At 49.2% G+C, this 18,317-nt stretch overlaps 2 protein-coding genes across 5 annotated transcripts; both read right to left on the reverse strand.

Annotated features, from left to right (window-relative positions):
* Nucleotides 1-715: 715 nt before the first annotated feature.
* Nucleotides 716-10,554, reverse strand: FLOT1 (flotillin 1). Of its 4 annotated transcripts, none has more exons than XM_063096504.1 (13): nucleotides 10,363-10,553; nucleotides 9,967-10,023; nucleotides 9,620-9,695; nucleotides 9,446-9,536; nucleotides 9,020-9,163; nucleotides 8,770-8,889; nucleotides 8,585-8,680; nucleotides 8,213-8,365; nucleotides 2,455-2,636; nucleotides 2,214-2,259; nucleotides 1,955-2,092; nucleotides 1,550-1,714; nucleotides 716-1,155 (listed from the first exon to the last, which is right to left on the reverse strand). In XM_063096504.1, the coding sequence occupies exons 2-13, from the start codon at nucleotides 10,007-10,009 to the stop codon at nucleotides 1,126-1,128; spliced, it is 1,284 nt and encodes a 427-aa protein (XP_062952574.1). In that variant the 5' UTR covers nucleotides 10,010-10,023; nucleotides 10,363-10,553; the 3' UTR covers nucleotides 716-1,125. The 4 variants fall into 4 exon arrangements, with proteins under 4 accessions (XP_062952574.1, XP_062952576.1, XP_062952575.1 ...); XM_063096506.1 differs by having other exon boundaries at nucleotides 9,967-10,112; XM_063096505.1 differs by having other exon boundaries at nucleotides 9,967-10,161.
* Nucleotides 10,555-11,013: 459 nt separating this feature from the next.
* On the reverse strand, nucleotides 11,014-12,594 carry IER3 (immediate early response 3). Its single transcript, XM_063097335.1, has 2 exons — nucleotides 12,067-12,594; nucleotides 11,014-11,955 (listed from the first exon to the last, which is right to left on the reverse strand). The coding sequence occupies exons 1-2, from the start codon at nucleotides 12,277-12,279 to the stop codon at nucleotides 11,695-11,697; spliced, it is 474 nt and encodes a 157-aa protein (XP_062953405.1). The 5' UTR covers nucleotides 12,280-12,594; the 3' UTR covers nucleotides 11,014-11,694.
* Between the last annotated feature and the right edge of the window lie 5,723 nt (nucleotides 12,595-18,317).

Consider the following 18,317-nt stretch of genomic DNA (forward strand, 5'->3'; position numbering starts at 1 on the left):
ATTGACCCTTTTCCTAGCTTAATCCCTGGTTCCCAAACCCCACCTCACCAGAACCAGTCAGTATTAATAACTCAGATAGGCACAGGCTCATATATAAGACCTAAGGATGGAAAGTGTTAACTAGTGAATGTCAAATAGTGTAATTGTTTCCTAGACCAGCAGAATTAGCATTCCCTGGGACCGTAAAAATGCAAGGTTTCAGTCCCACCCAGATGTATGGAACCAGAAACTGGTTGGACCCAGGAGTCTTGTTTTCACAGTGCTCGAGAGGACTGACGTGAGTGCACAACTGAAAGCCACTACACCATTTCCAGTGTACAGCCCGTCCAGGACTCTTGGGTTATGGGTGCCCTATGGCCTTTTCCTGTGATCCTGTGGGCTTTCTAAGTCAAAGATGACTAGTGGGAATCCCACCTCATAGTCTTTTAAAATAATGTAATGTTCCTCTAATACCTCATGCTTCCGAGTACAAGATAAGTCAAAGCTACCCTACTTACTGTACTATTTATTAACCTTGGCCACATTCTGAGTATTTCTAGGATCTAATGGAATTCTCAACATTCCTTCTACTTTAGCATGCTTTTCTGACTTAACCAACTTTTAGGAAAGCATGGTATTGATAACACCAAGATCAAAGTTTAGGTTCCCCATACCCACCAGCCACCCCCCTCAAAAAAAAAGCCTATAGAATGCAAGGGAGTAAGCTACACTAGCATTCATTTTGAATTGGTTTTATTAAGTTCATTGTTCATAAGTATCAGTACTTACAACTTATTTGGCAAGTAAAGTTGACAACCTCTGGACCATCCCTTAGTCGTGGTCATAAAAGAATTCTAGACAACAGGCTCAGGCAGTCCCATTTAATTAGGAAGTTAAATAAGTCGGGATGGGGTAGAGTGGTGTCAGGAGGCTGACATGCAACCCCTGGGGCACTGGCAGTCACAGCAGTGTAGAGCTGGGGAGGGGAGCAACCCCCTCCAAGGCAAGGCACGGGCTATTTGGCAAGGAGAGATGAGTGGAACCCCACTGTCAGAGGCATGCTCAGGGAGGCCAGCTTGGGTACATGCAACAGGGACCATTCAGGCAACAGGAGTCATGAGGCTGGGCATCAGTGAGGGCTGAGGCTTAGGCTGTTCGCAAAGGCTTGTGGTTAACCTGGCAAGAAGACAACAGTGGATGACACTTGGGAACTAGGTACCCTGCTCTCCCAGGCCCCCATTTGGATGAATGGACTGCAGGGAGGACATGCATGTCCACAAGTCTTCTTCCTGGTGCCCCAAGCAAAGTCATCAGGGTCCATGTATCATAAATCACTGGAGAGAGGGTAGAGAGGCCCAGAGCTTTGCTTGCACAGCAATCTCAACTCCCAGTCTTCCACAGGCCTCAAGGAGGCTCCAGGGAACCCAGCTTGATGCAGATCATTGGTATGACCCAATGCTTTTGTTGATGTGTTTTTTTTTATTTAACACTCACAATGCTTACTATGTGCCAGCCACATAATAGGAACCCAGCAATTCTGCTCTGTGGCCTCCAACCCAGAGACCCTCACCTGGGAGATGCTGACACCCGTGAGTCTCTCCACACTCTCTGGCAGGCGGCTTAGGATATCCAGTACTTCCCCAGTCACTTTGGCTGCCCCCATGGTCCCACTTCCACTGGACACCAGTGTGATCTTTTTGGCCGAGGTCAAAGGACCACTGATCTCCTCTGCCACCTGGTAGGTGAGAGACGCCCACTCAGTACCCATGATCTGACCACACCCCGCATAAAAAAAACTTAGCCTGGATTTTAAGACCCTTGTTTTACTCATCCTCGTTCCTCACTTGGTCACAGGCTCATAATTCCAACCCCTAATTTACGATCCCCTAGCCAGGAAGTCCCTTATTTCACACCCTGCCTCTCAGTCCCTGGTTCTGGTTCCTCCCTTCCTGGTGCCCACACACAACCCCCAGACCTGGGGCAGCTTCTCCAGCAGCATATCCAGCTGAGCAGCCTCCTGGTACAGCTGGAATGCTTCTGCCTTCTTGGCCATCTGCTCAGCCTCGGCTCGGGCTCGGGCCCCTATGGCAAAGGCCTCGGCTTCCCCACGCATCTGAGGACAGAACAGGGTACTTGTCATGTGACTGACGGCAATAATGAAGAACAAGTAAGCCCAGCTCAAGCAGCAACCGCCACTCCTTCCACAAGCCAGCAGGGGCCACTTCCTAACTCACCCGCACAGACTCGGCATCTGCCTCTGCCTGCATAATCAGCTGGGACCTGGAGACAGAAGGGAAGTGGAAGAAGGAGCCAAGTAGGGGCCCTTGCTCCCAGGAGAAAGGCCCAGTACTGAAGAGACAGAGGCTCTGGCAACCTGAGTTCCATAGGAGTCCAGATAGTAAAGGCCTCAGCTCTCCAGCTGGGGGTGCCCGGTTGGTGAAGGGGCCAGAACAGAATTGAGGAAGGGAAATTTACTTCTCTGCCTCTGCTAGGCGCTCCAGCTTGTAACGCTCAGCTTCTGCTGGCTTCCGCACCCGGGCCTCCAGCTCCTTCTCTCGGCGGGCAATCTCCTGCTCCTGCACTGCCACCTGCTGGGCCCGCTCCACCACCTGCACCTGTACCCGCTGTTCTTCAATCTGCTGCTTAGTCTTGGCCACCTGGGTAGGAGGGGCACTCAGAATCAGAGCTGAAGAGCAAGTGCCCAGGAACCAGAGAAAGCCAGGGCTCCAGGGTTGGATATAAAAATAGGAGTAGGTACGTGGAGTCGAGTTCCTGCTGTGCTCAGCCAGCCCAATGAAGTCTGTTTCTGGTACAGAACCAGGCCATGGGCTGGGGGGTGGTCTGATGACCCTCCCCGTCAGGGGCAATATCAATAGTTAGGGATGTTCCCAAGAAGCTGATGTTCCTTAGGGATGTTCCTATCAGAGCTGATAGGGCTACAACCTGGTCCCTTTTCTCCCTCAGCTGAAGTGTCCCTCTGATGAGCTCCCAAATTAATCTATTTTTCCACCTATGTCTCCACTTTTGTCTAGAGTATGACCACCTTGACGGTTCCAAGCACACGGTGGCCATCTTCTACCTCTGTGGCCTCGCTCAAATCTATCCACTTCTCTCCATCTTTGCTGCCATAACATTAATGCAAGCCACCATCAACTCTTGCCCTGACTGCAATAGCCTTTTTTTTTCTTCTTTTGGATGGTACAAATTTAAAAGAAGTAAACAGTGAGAAATAAGTCTTCTTCCCACCTCTTTCTCCAACCCACCCAATTCTCTTCCCCAGAAGCAACCACTGTGACCAGCTTCTTGTGTATCTTTCCAGGGATGCTCTAAATATCTATAAAACTTTCTGTATATATAGAATTCCTCTCATTTAGGCAGATTTCATTTTCTTATTCCTTGCAGTGTGCATGGATCAGAAGGCTCTTGTCAAGACGCTGGTAAGGAGAGGTACCAGAAAAGGAGCACACCTCTTTACTGTCCCATGACTCAGGCTCAACCGTGTACCATCACCCTTGTGTAGGTCTCATCAACGCAAGTGATAGTTCATCTGCCTCTTACTGGGCTCATCTGTTCGTCCAAAGAGAAGGGTGGCACTGGGTATGGCACCCTGTTCTGTCTTTGATCCTAAATTTTCAAATCTGTTCCAAACTGGACTAGTCGCCCTCTACACCAGTGTTCAGGACAACCTCTCTCCTGTGTAGTAGCTCCTGTCTCCTACAACCACCTTTTGGCAAAACTCAACTCCAGTAACTTCGTCAGGAAGAGTATGAAGACAATTTGGTTTTTTTGTTTTATTTGAGATCGTGCTTCTCTTGAGATTGTTATGCTATCCTTCTATTTGAATGACGATTAGACTGAGTACAGGCTGCTGCATTGGAATCAATTTTCCACCAGAATTTTGAAGGCACTGCTCCATGGTCTTGGTCTTCTAGCTTCTTAAGAAATTTTAAACCATTTTGATGCCTGACCCTTTGAGATCTGTTCTCTCTCTCTGGAAGCTTTTACATCTTTTTTTTTTTTTTGGTCCTCAGTTTTCTGAAATTTCACACTGATGCGTTTCAGTGTATTTTTCATTCATTGTGTTGGGCACTTGGTGGACCATTTCAATCTAGAACCTCACAGAGCAGATAAACATTTCTGAGTTATTTCATTAGTGATTTCCTGCCATTTTCTTTGTTCTGTTGGATCTCCTGAACTGATGTCTAATATTCTTATCTTTTCTAATTTTTCCATCTGTTTTTTGGTTCTATTTTCTGGGAGGTTTATCAGAATTTCTCTTCCAATGTGATTTTTTTTTTCATTTCTGCCATCTTGGTAATTTCTTTTTTTCGTAAGGGGTGCGGGGGGCAGTTGGCCGCTGGCCAGTATAGGGATCCAAATTCCTGACCCTGGTGTTACAATACCATGCTCTAAGCAACTGAGCTAACCAGCTAGCCCTTTTTCTAAGTGCCCTTTTTTTCTTTTCTGCTCTATGTCCTGATTTCCTGAATGTGAACTCTTCTCTTGTCTCACTAAAGATATTAATTTTCTTAAGCTTTTTTATCACTGCATTAGTATATAGCCTTCAAAACACTTTGCTCTGTTATGGTTTTGGTCTTAGTCTTCCATGTTGGAGGACTCATTTATTGGGAAATCCTTGGTTGTCTGCTCACAGTGAAGGTCTAAAACACTGAAAAGAAGCTCTGAGTATGTGGGTGAGGTTTGTTGGCTTTGAGGTTCACTCTGGGTGATCTGGGCAGGCCATGTACAGAGGAACCTGATTCAGGGTCTTTGAGTCCTTCCTTTTGGATTGGTCATGTTCCCCAGAGCAGTCTTCTGATCTCTTTTTTTGGAAGACAGAGGTTCTGGGAGCTGAGTGGGGTTGAAGGGGTCGGAACTGGCTGTTAACATTTAGCATTCAATAGACTTATAGTCACTTCATGCCCCTGTTACTGGTAAACTACCCTGGCCCTCACTTGTGCCGGGCCAGCCCCCAGTCACATCCTCTGGTTTACTCTCTTCAGATAATAAACCTCCAGATGTCTGCTGGGGCATGGAAGGAACCATTACCCAGAGGCAGGGAGCCAGAGAAGGGCTCTAACAGAAGTTGCTTTTCACCTGTTCCTCCTTCCTTCACCAGTCCTTACCAGAGCTCCAGAGGCACCAGGTGTTGCCAGCTCTTGAGCCTCAGATTATTTCATTGTTATTCCCCTTGCAGGCTTCAAGCTCAGCTGTCTCAGACCTGCTTAATCAACTGAGCTGCTTTTTTTTTTGATGGTTGGCCAGTATGGGGATCTGAACCCTTAATCTTGGTGTTATAACAAAAACCTCTAACCAACTGAGCTAACCGGCCAGCCCTACAGACTGCTTAATCAGTTAACACTGATTTCCAGCTTCCAAAATGATGCTGTGGTTTGTGTTCTGCTTCCTCCATCTCTATCTTTAAAAAAACAAAACTCTGTGATTTTAGTGGGGGTTTAAGAGAAAGTACAATTACCTGCATTTATTCATTCCATCCTTTTTGAAAAAGATTCCAACTCATCTCTTGCTTCCTCTCCTTTTTTGATAATCCATTCTCCACAAGACAACCAGACTGATCTTTATAAAAATGTAAATTAGACCCTGGTACCTCCCTGCTTAAAGTTCTCCAAGAGCTTTCCGCTGTGCTTTGAATTCTCTTCTAAGTCTCCACTGTGGCCACCTAAACCCTATGTAATCTGGCCCTGCCTCCCTCTCTTTTCCACTCACAGCACACTAGCCACATCAGATCAGAAATCTCCTTTCTGTTCCTGGAACAGGCCAAGCTCTTTCCACCTCAGGGCCTTTGCACTTGCTGGTCTTCCTACCCAGCCACTAGCCACATATAACTATTTAAATAGCACTGGCCTAGAATGCTCTTGGCTCATGACTCCTTACATTGCTGGCTCCTTTTCATCTTCATGTTTAATCTCAAATATCACTACCTCATAGAAGCTTTCTCTGACCTCTCTCCCAATCTAATATAGCGCACGTGCGCACACACACACACACCCCATTTTTCACATCACCCTGTTTATTTCTTTCACAACACTTGAACAATTATAGCCTGAAAAAGTCATTTACTTGCTTATTGGCTGTCTCCTGTGTTATAATGTAAGATCCATGAGGGAAGAAATCTTTTCTGTCTCATTCATACTTACATCCTCACCTCCAAAACAATGGCATACAGTAGGCACTTAATAGATATTTATTGAATAAATTCTTATTTCCTGAGCACCCAGTACAGTGCCTGGCACATAATAAGAAAGTGATAAAAGTTGAACAGAGCCCAACCAGCCTGATCCCTTGATTTTCAGACAAGGAAAGCCATGTTTGGAAGGTTAGGGACCTTATCCATAGTCTTACCACAAGCTAGCAGTTTCCACAATGGTAATGCTTTTCACACTCAAACTCCAATGTGCACACAAATCATCCAGGGATTCACTTAGGGAATCTGTTAAAATGCAGGTTCTCATACACACACACACACACACACACACAAAAAAAAAAACCGGGGGGGGAGGGAAGAAGATATAACAACCACAATTACTTGAAGTTGATATGACAAGCAAACAGAAAGGACATTGTTGCGGGGGAGGGGGGAAGGGAGAAGGGAGGGAGGTTTTGGTGATGGGGAGCAATAATCAGCCACAATGTATATCGACAAAATAAAATTAAAAAAAAAAAAAGAAATAAAATCAAAATAAATAAATAAATAAATAAAGTGCAGGTTCTGATTCAGTCAGTCTGGGCTGGAGCCTGAGATTTCATATTTCCAACAAGCTTCCCAGTGCTGCTGCTGCTGCTGCTGCTGCTGCAAAGGGACCACACTTTGAGTAGCAAAGCACTGTGCCACACTCAATAACCTGTAGTCATCCAGGAACTGAACATTATAACAAAAGATGTTTTGTACCTCATTATGCTTTTAGCCTGTATCAACTCCTGGTAAACAAATAAAATCATAATATTGATATCCTTTGAGTAAAGGTCTCAAAATACAGTTGATTCTCATTATTCATGGCAGATCTGCTCTATAAAGTAGCCGTGAAAACTGAACTGGCTAATACTTATTTTGTTCCTAGGGGATACAGGGTTAGGTTCCTGTGAGCCTCTGGTCACAATATTTTCATTAACCAATAAATATATATCTTGGTTTTGGGGCTGGCCTGTTAGCTCAGTTGGCTAGAGCACTGCCTTGTAACACCAAGGTCAAGGGTTCAGATCCTCATGCAGGCCAGCCATACATATATGTATATATCCTTGTTTTATGCATGTTTCTGTTTAAAGACACTTTATGCAATATATATTGTTGACTCATTAACATCGAACTCACGGCTACACCATAACTCATGCCCGAACGAAGCTTATCTAACACACATATTTTCTCCATAAGGCACATCACAGCCTTCCTGTACTAAGGGACCACACAGCATTCAGCACTATGCTGGGGAGCCATTTTAAATAGCAAAATCACCAACAAAAAGAACAAAAATGTAAAAACCACGGCAGTAAATATGCTGTGAAAATGACACTGTTTGTAGTGTGAGAGCTGAGACAAGAAGGCAGGGGGTCTCCTTGTTGGACTTCACCTGGGAACCACACATCAGACAATTCAGATTTTTCACTGCTCTGCACATGTCTGCGAATGACCATGAAAGTGCTGAGAGTACTGATTTGAGGGTTACTAATAAATTTTAGTGAATAGGCAAATTCTAAAATATGGAATCCATGAATAATGAGGATTGAGAGTACTTCCTTGCAATATCAAGGGCTGCCTATATACCTTGCTTTGCAGGATTCAATGCCCATGGTTTCCTTCCTTATACCCTTCTTTGATCACCAGGGCTGCTGCTAGCCCATGGAGTGCCCTTGTTCAAATTAGAAAAAGGTGCCCCTTTCTCTGGGCAGATGCAGACCCCTGTCAGAAGCACAGCTTGGCAAGTGGAGCATGGAATGGATCTTAGCTCTAGTTCACCTCCTCAGCCAGGTGCCCTTGCACAGGGCACAACCTGCCCCAAACATATGATCAACCTTACTGATCTTGGCCTTTGAGTTTCACTGAAACATTTGTCTTTTAAATCTCTCCTTATATGGGAGAGTTGGGTCAGAAATGCAGAGCCAGAACAAGATCAAAGTCAGAATATGAGAAATACGGGTGGCCTGAGATGGAGAGTCTGAGAGAATGGGGAAGGGGCAAAGAGCAGCCTGGCCATTTGCCCAGTATGGTGGCTCTGACCTGAAGTTGATAAGCCAGGTCAGCCTGAGCTCGGCGGGTGTTGACCTCGATGTCGTAGGCGGCTTTCTTCAGCTCATAGTCCCTCTGCGCCTTGGCCATCTCAATCTCACTCAGGTACTGAGCAGACACCTTTTCCTGCTTGGCTTTAGCTTCCTGTCCAAGCAGAGATCAGGGAGGAAAAGTCAAGGTAGGAAGAGGAAGGCCACACGATGAGAGCCTGCTCCCCACCAGGCTTTCCCGCTTTTACTCCAACTCAGGCCTCATCAATTTTCCCTGCAGTTCCACCAGAACCCTCAGTCAGGCCCCTCTATCCCCCCTCCCACCAGGTTACCCAATAAGCCTGTGGTGACCGAGAGACCCCATCTCTCTCACCCGGATCCCAGCATCTCTCTTGGCCTCTGCTTCTCCAATCCGAGCATCTTTTTGGACTTGAGCTGTTCGAGCCTTTCCCAAAGAGTGTAAATAGTCCTGTGGGAGAGATGCAGAAGTCAGAGTCCTTACGAGGGTTTAAGAGTTGGGAGCAAGTAAGGGGAGAAATCTCACCTGCCTAGTTTTACCTGGTCATCGTGAATGTCCTTCAGAGTGTAGCTAACTACGCTTATGCCCATGTTGACCAGGTCTGAGGAGGCCACTTTGAAAACCTGCTCCGAGAATTTCTGCCTGTCCTTATAGATCTCCTGGGATAATAGGATGGTGGGAAGAAGGAATTTAAGCTTTCAGATCCACAGTCTCTCACAGACAAGCTCAGTCCTTAGGTTCCACTCATTCTAGCATCCCTCCTGGATCTTTCCCTGCCCCCAGGCCCACCTCCACAGTCATGTGGGCCATGATAGCCCTCTGGTGACCCTCCAGTGTCTCCAGGGCAATGTGAGCAATCTCAGCCTCTGTCTTTCCCAGGAACATCTGGCAGGCAGCCGCCAACATCTCCTTGTTCTGTCCCTGGATTTTCACCTGTAGCCAGAGTAGGGGTAGGAAGGGTGTGGGGGAGGTCTCATGAAGCCAAGGAGGAAGCAGGGAGAGAAGGGGGAGCCCTCTAAGAGAAGCTTCTTCCATCTCAGGGAGAGAAGGGTAGAGAAGCCCAGTGCCTTGGGGGTGCCTGGAGAAGGTAAGACTAGCAGAGAAATTTCTCTGCAGGCAGGGGTTTAGAAGGTCATGGTCAGAAGATTCTTAATGTCTGGGAGAGAGAAGGTGATGGGGGAGTGGACTTTGGCGGAAAGGCTCTGAAAGCCTCACCTGGGCAATGCCAGTGACTGAGATGGGAACCCCATGGCGAGTGTAAACCTTTTCACTCTTGACATTGAGGGTCAGTGTGTTGAGAGAGATCCTAGAGGAAAAAGAAGGGGCAGACAGTAAGAAAAGGATGAAAGACAGAAAACTGAGGTTCCCCTTCTTTGGTTCTCTATTTACCTCTGGATTTGCTGTATGCAGGGCAGGACAAAGACACGTCCTCCAGCCACCATGACTGGGGGGCTTCGGCAGAAACCTGCAAGGTGAGGAGCAGTGAGCACCGAGGTAGGGTTGGAATGTGGAAGACTGAGGAACTGGGGGATGGGAACAATCCACAGGAGAGAATCACCGTGCTGGAGGGGAGGCAGGTTGGCCTTGGAAGGGTAGCGGCTCAGAATCACAAGCGTATAGCTTGCGGCCATCAGGGGGCGAAGCCAGGTATTGGGGAGCAGGTAGGGAGAGGGAGAAGGGGCAGAGTCCAGATTCACAGGGGGTTTGGGGTTACTAGCTGAGAAGAGAATACTTACCCGAGACCACCATGGCCTCATTTGGGCCACAAGTGAAAAACATGGTTCAGATTGGAGCTGGAGGAGTGGGAGAGAAAGCCTTTGTGGATGGGGCGTTCACAGGAGCGAATCCTTTCTCTTTCTCGTCAGGCCCGCCCAGTCTGCATCTGCTGCGGCCAAGTCCCGCCGCACCCATGGGTCCGCTAAGGCATTTCCCTGTGAAATCCCGAAGATCCCCAGCGACCCCCTCCACCGCCTGCGTACAGTCACTCCCTTCCCCTCGCCGCGTCCCCGCCTTCAGTGCGCACAGTTTCCCTTTTAACTGATAAAGCTCTCCCGCGCCTGGAGGCCAGCGGACCTTGCCCCACCCTCCCCGCTCCTCGGCAGCCCCAGGCCCATCTCCCCTCCCCCACTCACCTTCCCGGACGCGGGAAGCAGCCCGGCCCAGGTCTCTGGAGGGCGGGGTCGCGCAGGGACCCGGGAGCCGAGCAGGGCCCGCTCGCGGATTGGCCTTCTGCAAAACGGGCCTGCCCTGGGGCCTTCCTCCTGGTCGCACCCTGTTGCTGCGGCAGACGCGACCCCACCCCTCGCGGCGGACCAACCCCCTCGGCCCCGCGCGCTTGGTCCGCCCCTTTCCCGGCAGGCCCCGCTCGGGTCCGCAGCCCGCCGGCTCCCCGGCCTCTGCTGCGGCTGTGCCAGCTCGGGGTGGGGCTCCGCTTCTCTGCCGCCCCCTTCACCGCCCTTCGTGAGCCGCAGTCCCGCCCTGTCCGCTCCGCGCTCCGCCCTGGGGCTTCGGACGTGACCTCCGCGGGTCGGGCATCCCGGGGTAAAGGAGATTGCCACATCTCGGATTTGCAGCAGAGTAACTAACCGGGAAAACCGCAGACTAGGCAATGAACATCTGCATCCGGCGGCCGGATGCTGGGATCCGTGACTCCGGGAAAAGGGGCTCGGGGCCCGGGAGGAGAGCGGGCTGGGGACGTGGACACGGCTCCTCTCGCCGGTCCTTGGCGTCTGAAGGCGGGGAGGTGCGGGGATTCGCCGCTTGTAAAAATACACTCAAATGACTGCTGATCGTAAATCCAAGTTTATTTGTGTTCACAGAACATACTGGGCGACCCCGGCAGCCGCCCCCTGATAGCCCACCGACCCCAACCCCGCAGCTTCCCCTTAGGGGCAACTTCCAGGAGGTCGAAGGCCAGGGATCTTATTCCCAACAGCTGGCCGAAGCTTCACACGGTAGACCGGCAGAGTTGAGATGCTAGAGGACGGAGAGTGTCACCCCTAAACCTACGACCCGCCCCCATCCTTGACTCCAGCCCGGGAGTCCTCCCCCACTCTTCCCATTCCTTCTCCCACTGCCCAGTTCTAGGTGCCCTGCCTCCACCAGCCCCACAAAGCTCGATAAATACCCGTTGATCTGCATTTACAGCAGGGGCACATATCGCACCCTTGCATAAGTTAAAATAAATATTACATACGCCCCTCCATCACCTAGGAGGATATGCATAAATACATATAAATATTAATTAGAAGCAATGAGAAATAAGTTAAGGACCTCTCCTCCCCCACGGGCCTAGCCTCGGCGTGTCCAGGCCTTCGTCTCTCCCCAAGCACCGCTGGCGTCTCCCTGTAGTGTTGAGTTTGAGTGGCCTCGGAAGTCCCAGTTTGGGATACGCTCTCGAGCACCAGGTACGCCTGGTGATTCTGTTTTTTCAGGTTCTTTTCTGGGTGTGTGGGAGGTCACGGTTAGAAGGCCGCCGGGTGTTGCTGGAGAAAAGTGCTGAGGTCCAGGGCGTAGTCCGAGGGCTCCGAGGTTAGATTAAGGGGCTCGAAGACCGGGGGCGCAAGGGTGGGCGCCGGGGACGTGGCGCTGGCGGCATCCTCCGAAGCCAGGGGCGCCGGCGCACCCTCTTCAGCCATGAGAATCTGGCAGAAGATGATTGTGAGCAGGAGAAAGAGGAGCCTTTTGGCGGGGTTCGGTTCCTCGGCTGGCAGCTGGCGCCGGACCTGAGGAGAGACAAAATAGGGGACAGGTCAGGTCAAGGCCGCCGGCGTCCGATCGTTCCCCCGCGGCTCCAGGGCGGCGCGACCCCGTCTGCCCACTTCGGCGACTCTTACCACCACTCGAGGGTAGAGAACCCTGCGGCTGCGTTTTCGGTTCCCGCGAAAGGCGCTGGGGCGCGCGGCTGGGGCCGCTGCGGGCTCCGGGAGAGGGTCAAAGGTGAAGATCTCGGGACCGGAGCCTCGTCGGGGGCCCGGGCTGGTAGAAGGGACTGGGGTCGGAGCCCGCAGGACGGTCATGGTGGGTTGGGAGCTTCGGGAGTGACACATAGTGCTCTGAGCGAAGCGTAAGGCTGAGTGCGGAGCTGCAGCACTGTAGAGCTAGTTATGTACGCCAGAGAATTGGGCGGGCCCTTCTAACTCCTCCTCCTGCCGCTGGGGAGCGGTTAGCTGGAGCCGGCTGGAAATTCCAACGATGAAGTAAAGGGAGGGCGTGAAGACTTGCTTTGCCTGTGCAACACTAGGCGCCCAAGTGCACTTTGTGTGTGAGTCGTGTGTGGGGGCGGTGAGATCTCGATCTGCAGGCACGTGTCGGGGCATGAGGCAGCTGGAGAAGGGCCCACGACAGCTTAGGAGATGGTTCAGTTACAGGCTCCATCGCCGACCTCCACTGGGGAAGCAGGAGGGCTTATATAAGGAGATCTGACCATCTGGCTACAATACTGACCCAGCAAGGTCAAGGACCACATTTACATGCACACCTTCGCACACTTGTGCTATGCATAGAAACACACACCCCAAGAGGGAAATTATTACAGAAAGCTAAGAAGACTAAGAGATACAGGTACACTAGAATGCACAGACACAACCCTGTCTGCCTTAGCACACATGAAAAAACACACACATGAACACACCACCTGCACATAACACACAAATACTACACACATTGCACATAACGCTAAACATACATGTACACATAGCAAAGATGCAAAGACTGCATAGGGACAACCCAGCAGAGCTATTTACTTACGTGTGTACGGAAATATTCACACAAAGGCTGTTGCAGAGGACCACAAAATACAAAGTCAGGAGATTAGCAGCCACCCAGATTTGCCCCTTGTTGTATGGATCAAATAAAATTTAGATGAAAAATGTTTTAAATTGTGAGACATAAGCAAATGTTGCAGTAATGGTAATTACTCAAGACAGAATTGACACATTTCTGTAACTGCCTTAAAGACAGCTGCTCGTGAACACAGAATTTAACTTCTTTTGAGCATGAACACAGAATTTAACATCTTTTGACTATTCACCTGTGCCAGGTGCCCTGTTAAAGGTACTGTTGAGAGTACTGAGGTAATTAGTTTTGGTGTTTGTGCTGCTGAGTGAGGCAAGCCAGATAAACCTGACACTTCCGCCTTGAGGGCTTTGGGAGGGACAATGACCAGAACTCTCTTGAGGGTCCTGAGAAAACTCAAAACTGAGTGTTAAAGGGGACCTGAAAGAGCTATTGTTTACGTATGTCTAATCAACAAGAGAGGTTTCATGGAAGAGTGACATATGAGATGACTTGAACAGTGGGTGGTATATGACAAATTCAGATGTGGAAGACTACTGTGAGAAAGAGAATGGAATCAGCAAAGGCCTTGAGCTGGAAAAGTACAGGATGTGTTTGGGGAATCAAAAGAAAAACAATCTCAGAGTAAGTTTCCCGTAAAGAAGTAGTGGGAAGTAAAAATGGCTGGAAAGGAGTTGGGCAGAGTAGGGAAAGCTAAGCTGCCAGGCCCGGAGCCTGGGTTTGACTTTTGAGCATGGAGCTTGTGGGTCACGGGATGAGATAAAAAGAGGACAGTTCAAGCAAGGAATGACTGGAATGAGGAGTATGTCCTAGATGAGTGGAGAGACCAAGGTGGGAACAGGAAGCTATTGGAGGGGCTCAAGTAGAAGGTAACAAGGGCCTGAAAAGGCAGTTATAAGAGACATTCCTACCATAAGATCATCAGAGTTTTGCAATGAGATGGGTATCATTAAGGGAAGGGAACATGCGGGAACGGGTTTGCTGATAGCAAGAGGATGAAAAGATAAGACCTGACTCCACCAGGGATTTGAAATGCATCTGGCTCAGATCTTTACACTATCATTTTAAACCTGGTGCACAAGGTGAGTACACATATGACCTCTTCCATTAGAGGCTGGCTCATACATATCTTTCTGTTCTCCATAGAACCCACCACAGTGCCTTGCACATAGCAGTTGCTCAATAATCCTGTTAAATGAAAGATGAAAATGCAGAACTATAAATACACACATGGTATTCACACACTGGCTGGGTCACCCCCAAGCTTTTAGACATGGATGGATACACACCTCCAAAATCCCCATACAAAATTACACAATCTTAAGTAAAGCTGGGAAAATTTTTTCACAGACACTAAACAAGAAATACACACATGGATATTTTACAACCAAGGATGTGCAGGAAAGCAAATAAGAGGACAGCTTCACAACTGGGCTAGAAATAGATACATTACTGCTATGTATACAATTGTTTCCTGGGCCTATATGTCACTTTATTTTATACCCACTACTCTTGTCTAAACACACAAGACCCCTTCTGCTTTCCACACCTCTTCCTGGCAGGCATAAAAGATACATCCTCTACAAGCAAAGATGTATCTTTCTCATGCCTGCCTTTCACACCTGCCATCACCATTACATTTATACCCGACCACAGGGAGCCTACACGCCACCCTAGTTCCAAGCTACTCACACACTACACAGTGGCCAACATAAATATATGGCTATTTACACATGTGGAGAGACCCCCCACGCTCACACAGAGTTGGGGGTGGAGGGAGATAGTGATGATGGAAGAAAACTGCTTGGTGGGGGGTGGGGGGGGAAGCATCTAAAGTCAGGAATGCATAACTTGTTTATGATGGAAAATTTCTCCAGGGCATTAGGCAGGGGAGGGGAAGGGAAGGGGATGTGAGGATCTTATTTCGCCACTACCTCCCACATCTGGAATTTGGGCCTCCAGCTGGGTCTAGTTATCCTCACCTTCCTCCTGGCACAGAGAGACCTTTCTTTGTGGCAAGACCAGAATGGGACAAAGAGAAGACCCAGAGAAACCAGACTGCTTGCCATTCCTTCTCAACCAATCCCGTCCCCATTCCTGCTACCCTCAGAGACCCAGGGCTCTGCCCCCGACTCCCTGCCACACAGGAAGCTCGGGAAAGGTTGAGAGTGAATCATTAAGCCAGTAGGGAGTGGGGGGAGAGGGCTGGGGAGTGAGTTAAGACCAAAAAGTGCCATTGGCTGGACTGGTTCCCACTGTCCTAACCCTAGAGAAACAGACCTTTAGCCTCTTCCATTTCCAGCTCTCCTCCTCACTTCCTTCCCTTCTTCCCAAGGTTGTTACTTCATTTCATTCCCCTCATTTGACCTGTTATCTTTTTTTTTGATGGCTGGCCAGTTCAAGGATCTGAAACCATAATCTTGGCATTATAAGGCTGTGCTCTAATCAACTGAGCTAACCAGCCAGCCTGTTATCATCTTGACAACCCCCCCCCCACTAACCTCTTTCTGAGCCCTTGTTTGTTTTCCTCATAACACTTACACATTGCAGAACCATTTTGTGTATTTGTTTACTTTTCCCGTTTTCCCCCCTCCCTGCTGGCATATAATCTCTCCGAGTGTGCAGGGCCACATCTGCCCTTTTCCTCACTGCCTCTCTGTGGTATCTCTGGTACTTGGCCTGTCACCTAGTAGGTGCTTAATAAATATTATTAAATTCATCTCCTCTGAGGAGCTAAACCTCATCCCCAGAGATGTCAGTTTATCCAGCTGTGTCCCTTCAGAGGCCCCCGCACTTCCTCTTCAAAGAGGAGGTTGGCGGATGCTTAACTGTGGCTTGGGGTGATCTGCCATTGAATCAGGAACTGTGTGGTTCTGGCCCTCACCTTTGACTACTCCCTGACATAGATGCAAGCCAGGCCTGTGCCCGCCTGGAACACTGTGGCATTGCTGATCACAGGCCCAGAATGGGAGATGAAGGGAATGGGAAGTGGCAGAAACAGAATGGGCAGGGACACAGACATATGGAAATGGGAGCATCTGAGAAAGAGAAACAGGATGGAGGGACGGAGCCAGGGTTCTGGGGTCAGGGAATGACAAATGAAAGCTCTTAGTTGCGTCTGACATTTGGTATATACTCAATAAATGTTTGTTGACTTGAGATGGATTTGAGATAGAGAGGAAACACGGGGTAGCAAAAAAGGCATATTGTAGTCTGATGGTGTTGGAGGAAATTGGTTTTAAATTCCAGCTCTGCTACTTCTTAGCTATGATTCAATATTGGGTCAGTTACTTAACTTCTCTGAAAATCTGTTTCCTCAATTGACAAATGGGCAAATTGGCCTTTAGGTTATTGCGAGGATTAAGAATATATATGTACTGCTCCTAGGCACATAGTAGGTGCTTCTTGCATGGGAGCCATTATTGTGATTATGGGAAGAGGGGTTATGGGCAGCAGTGAGCTAACTCAGGAGAAGGATACCAGGATGAGAAGACAGTCCCCAAGTGCTAAGACCACCAGGAGATACCATTTTTCTTTCCATCCCCCTTCCCTCCCTCTCCATCTCAGGCAGGTTTTGTGGCTCTGTCTTTTTCACAGAGAAGAGACTTCAGCATTCCTAGTTCTTTTTCAGCCAACGCAAGCAATTTTAAACACCCCCCCCCACACGCCCCTCTACACACATCTCTCTACACACATTCTTGCCAGAGGTGTGGGGGGTAGGGAGGTGGTGACTTTTAGGCAGCAAGTTAACAAATGACCCCTAAAAATGTTCATTTAGGCCTTAGAAAGGCCAAGATCAGGCCCTGGTAGTTTCCTCTGACGCAAAAGCATGGCAAGAGTGCCTGGAGCCGGAGGCAAGGTCACAGTAAGAGTAAAACAGTAACCCTGCCCTGGGATGCAGCTCAGCCCAGCCCAGCCAGCCAACTAGGCCCAGCTATACTACACTGGAGGCTGCTGAGAGTGGGGAGCCAGGGAAAGGACCAAGCATCCCTGTTCTCATACTGACACTGGCTTCCTACAACCCCAGTGTTGTGGTTCCCCCTCTGGCCTCAGCTTCCTTCCCACCACATTATAGCTCCACGAGAGCGGGACTTTATCCATCTTGTTCACAGCTCTATTTTCAGTGCCTAGGACTGTACCTCTCAATCAATACAGGTTGCCGGAAAAGGTTAGAGACACAGGGCTCTTTATGTCATGGCTGTTACAGAGTCGTTCATGCTGGAAGCAGCCTGCATCTCTCTGTAGGTTGGTCCAGTGTCAGGCACCAAAGAGTGTGATTGAGATTTAAGTCAAAACATAATTATGGCTGGAAAAGGTGCAACAAATGAAGTTTTCCCTTTTGTCTCGCCTTTCCAGACACCCTGTATTTACCAGATGAGTTGATCTGTAAAGCAAAGGGCTTAGATTAAAGGCTCTCTGTTTCTCCCTCCTCCAAAACCCCATGATTAAGCGGCGTCTCCCCTGTGCACTCAGAAGTTAGACGTGCCTCCCTCCTACCTCCAAAGTAGCTGCCATCGGCCCTTTTCTTCTAGGCTTGGGAGGGGCCTTTCCCTCCAGGCAGAGGTGGGGGCACCAGGCTGGCCCTGCCCAGTGGGGATCGCATGTCAGGACAGGGCTTGAAGGGCTGCCAAGGGTGAGCCCTGAGGCGATTTTCTGGGAAGGGTAGATGCCATGTGTGACTCAGAACCAAGTTAGGGAATAAACAGGCTCACTCAATCGCTGGCACCCTCCCACCCAGCCTGGCTTAGACCATGAGCTCATGAAAGAGGAAGCTGGGCTGGGCACACAGAAGCTCTGCTTTTCCTCAGGTCTTCTCTCCACTGCCTCACGGATTCCCTAGAGTGTCTAGACCTCATGCTGTTGCCGTCATACTGGCTCCTGGGCTGGGCGGTCTTTCCCTTCCCAGACAATTGGTCAGTTGTTTCCCCAGGTTGGAAATCTCACCCAGCACAGAAAGGGGATTGCTCAGGAGGGGAGGCTGAAAAATGGCCCTGTGTTCCTTGGCTCTGTGAGTTCTTCCACCACGGACAATGACCGTTTGGGTTTGCTCCTATAATAGCTGCATCTCTGAAACAGGCCACATGGTGCTAACCCCGGGAGCCTGAATTAAGGGGTTGCTTGATAGCTAGTTCCCGAATTCAAGAAAGAAACAGGGGATCCTAAATTACTGGGCATCTGGGCTGCCCAAGGGGCTGCTGTATCCTATTTGGGACCAACTTACCTAATACATTTGGTATTCAGAACAGTTCACTACCAAAAAGGCACGTTTTATTTTAGTGGAAATGATGAC

Source organism: Cynocephalus volans, chromosome 5 (genome assembly GCF_027409185.1).
Source record: "Cynocephalus volans isolate mCynVol1 chromosome 5, mCynVol1.pri, whole genome shotgun sequence".
In the NCBI taxonomy this organism is placed as follows: Eukaryota; Metazoa; Chordata; class Mammalia; order Dermoptera; family Cynocephalidae; genus Cynocephalus; species Cynocephalus volans.

Coding starts and splice junctions, on each gene's coding strand:
- FLOT1 (XM_063096504.1), bottom strand. CDS start 10,009: ATGTTTTTCACTTGTGGCCCAAATGAGGCCATGGTGGTCTCGG. Junction 8,366..8,584: donor AGAGAGATGCTGGGATCCGG/GTGAGAGAGATG, acceptor CTGCTTGGACAG/GAAGCTAAAGCCAAGCAGGA. Junction 1,715..1,954: donor TGCTGGAGAAGCTGCCCCAG/GTCTGGGGGTTG, acceptor CTCACCTACCAG/GTGGCAGAGGAGATCAGTGG.
- IER3 (XM_063097335.1), bottom strand. CDS start 12,279: ATGTGTCACTCCCGAAGCTCCCAACCCACCATGACCGTCCTGCGGGCT. Junction 11,956..12,066: donor TTCTCTACCCTCGAGTGGTG/GTAAGAGTCGCC, acceptor GTCTCTCCTCAG/GTCCGGCGCCAGCTGCCAGC.